The 2,774-nt window shown below is 37.7% G+C and overlaps 1 protein-coding gene across 1 annotated transcript in view; it reads left to right on the top strand.

Annotated features, from left to right (window-relative positions):
• Positions 1-688: 688 nt before the first annotated feature.
• The window catches only part of SEC23A (SEC23 homolog A, COPII coat complex component), a 69,772-nt gene continuing 67,686 nt past the window's right edge, over positions 689-2,774 (top strand). The window contains exon 1 of the mRNA XM_007938591.1: positions 689-909. Coding sequence (XP_007936782.1) covers positions 689-909 — 221 coding nt within the window. The remainder of the gene's footprint in view (positions 910-2,774) is intronic.

The raw sequence follows: 2,774 nt of genomic DNA, 5'->3' as shown, positions 1-2,774 counted from the left end.
TTGGCTGTACCATGGACTGCTAGAAGAACAATCAATCTGTCAAGGAGGAAGTACAGCCAGAATGTTCTTTGGAAGTGAGAATGGCTAGACTTCTTCTCTCATACTTTGGTCATGTTGTCAGAAGGGATCAGTCCCTGGAGAACGGTATCATGCTGGGTAAAGTAGAGGGCCAGAGAAAAAGGCGAAGGCCCTCAAAGAGATGGATTCACACCACGGCTGCAATGATGAGCTCAAGCATGACAACGATTGTGAGAATGGTGCAAGACGGTATTATTTTGTACTGTGTACATAGGGTCTCTATGAGTCAGAACCGACTTGATGGCACCTAACAACAAGTTGTATCAGAAACTGCCTCTCTTTTTATTTATTATTAATACTAATTTATTTGCTGTGATGGTAAAATTATACATTATGCTTTTTGCCATTATACTTTTTAAGAATAAAATATTTCTTATTGGATCTAATGGACATTGGATTCTGGAGAGTCATTAAATATGTTGTAAATAGGGTTATTGTTGCTTGCTAAATTTTTCCTGAGATAAATACGTTCATTGGTTCATAATTTTTAATGGATTAATGTCACGGAAAATGGGAAAAAACTTACTTGTTTTGAATCTTCCTAAGACACAGATTTTTTTTTAATTAATAACTTTTAATTTTGTTACAGAAATAAGAAACAAGCTCTACAATGACAACCTATTTGGAATTTATCCAACAAAATGAAGAACGAGATGGGGTCCGATTTAGTTGGAATGTATGGCCCTCAAGTCGACTAGAAGCTACGAGAATGGTTGTCCCAGTGGCAGCCCTATTTACACCATTGAAGGAGAGACCTGATTTACCTCCTATTCAATATGAGCCTGTTCTGTGTAGTAGGACCACTTGCCGTGCAGTTTTGAATCCTTTATGGTAATTTAAAAAATAAGGAAAAACTAATGATATGAATGTAGTTTCTTTCTTGTTCCTGTATATAAAAATGTCTGATTTTGTTATGGTTACTTCTTCAAATTAAGATAGTCAAAGAAATCCAAAGAGCTGTAAAATTTTAGGATCTTCCTAGATCCTAAAAGCTTTGTAAATCCTAGTGAGTTGATAATGAATATAAACAGACAAAATGTAAAAGTGCTACTGTAAAAACTATTTGATACTATCAGTGTTCTCTGGATACTGGTGCTTGCTGCCTGGCAGCCCAGCTTATGTGATTAGAAAAGTCACGATTGAGTGGCATAGTGTTTGAAAATGTTGTATTTCCTTTTGCTTAAGCCAGAATCTAGGAATCATCTTTGAGTCTTCTTTTCACTCATCTTCCCCACACCCAGTCCACTAGCATATCTGTTCCTTTCTATCTCCAGAACATTACAAATTTTATGTCCATTAGTCATTTTCTGCTACTGCCACCCTATTTCAAGATACTCCCGTCTTTTTCCTGGACAATTTTCCATCTTCCTAATGGTTTTTCCTATTTCTATTCTTGTTTTTTTAGCAATCTGTTCTCTACCAATAGAAAGAGTTTTTTTTTTTTTTTAATTTTTTAAAAAAATTATCTATTTTTGGTGGCAATATGCATAGGAGAACATACATCTATACACATCTACATGAACAGATCACATTCTCTCTGTACCCACATTATTTTATCACCATTAATTTAGGCTCTCTGCCCCTATGTTTTAGATGTTTTGGATCAACTGTTGCCAATTTACACTAATATAGATAACTCTTTGTAAGAGTGCTATGCTTGAGTCAGACTTTATTAATTGGGATAAACTTGTTAATGATGATTTCATAGGATAGTTTTGGTTCAAGGTTTAAAGGTTATTTCCAGGCATTGGAATTGGGGGTTCTCCATGAGTTTGAAGTTCTTTTCCATACCTTTTCTCCTTTTGACAGGATCCGTCTATTGGGTCCTTGATGAGAATGTTCAGTAATGGTAGCTGGGTACATTAGTTTCCTCTGGTCTCATGGTAATGGAGGTAATACTTCATGGAGGCAATTAAACCTATTGTCCATTTCCTTCTGTGATTCCTAGTGTGTCTCTCATTTGTTGTTCCAGGTATACGGATACCAATTGCTGTATCTTGTGTGACTGTGAGATCCCAAATGCTGTCACTGAGTGTAGGAATTAAAGTAGGAACTAAAAACAATGTAAGGCCAATTGCCTGAGTAGACCAGTGAAACTATGACTCTAAATCTTCAAACCAAGTAAACCAATCCTATGAAGTGTTTAATTGTGCCTAAATTGTATCAATAGGTGCACCTTTTTCTAAAATCTTACTATTTTAGCTGCTGTTGCAGTTACATAATTACATACAATATTCTTATTTGCTAATTTGCCTGCCCACCCAATGTGTTCAGTTAATGGTAACAGCCGAGTTGGTCTGCTTGTGTATCTGTTGCCTGTAACTGTAAAACCAAACCCATTGCTGTCAAGTCAGTGCCAACTCACTGTGATGCTGTAGGACAGAGTAGAACTGCCCCATAGAGCTTCCAAGGGTGAGATCTTTATGGAAGCAGATTGCTACATCTTTCTCCCACGGAGTTGCTGATGAGTTCCAATCACTGACCTTTCGGTTAGGAGCTGAGCGCTTAACCACCACATCTTAGTCCATTTCCCTTAGTTGATACCAGGGCTCCTTGCCCATTGCCCTTGTTGTTGTTGTTACATGCCATCGAGTCGGACCCGACTCATAGCGACCCCTCCTTGGGTTTCTGAGGCAGTATCACTATGGAAGTAGATTGCCTCATCTTCCTTCTGAGGAGTGGCTGGTGGGTTTGAA

The sequence above is a fragment of the Orycteropus afer genome, unplaced genomic scaffold, assembly GCF_000298275.1.
Source record: "Orycteropus afer afer isolate SDZICR_OR568_19922 unplaced genomic scaffold, OryAfe1.0 scaffold00051, whole genome shotgun sequence".
Classification (NCBI taxonomy): domain Eukaryota; kingdom Metazoa; phylum Chordata; class Mammalia; order Tubulidentata; family Orycteropodidae; genus Orycteropus; species Orycteropus afer.
This window is presented reverse-complemented; position numbering and strand designations above follow the sequence as displayed.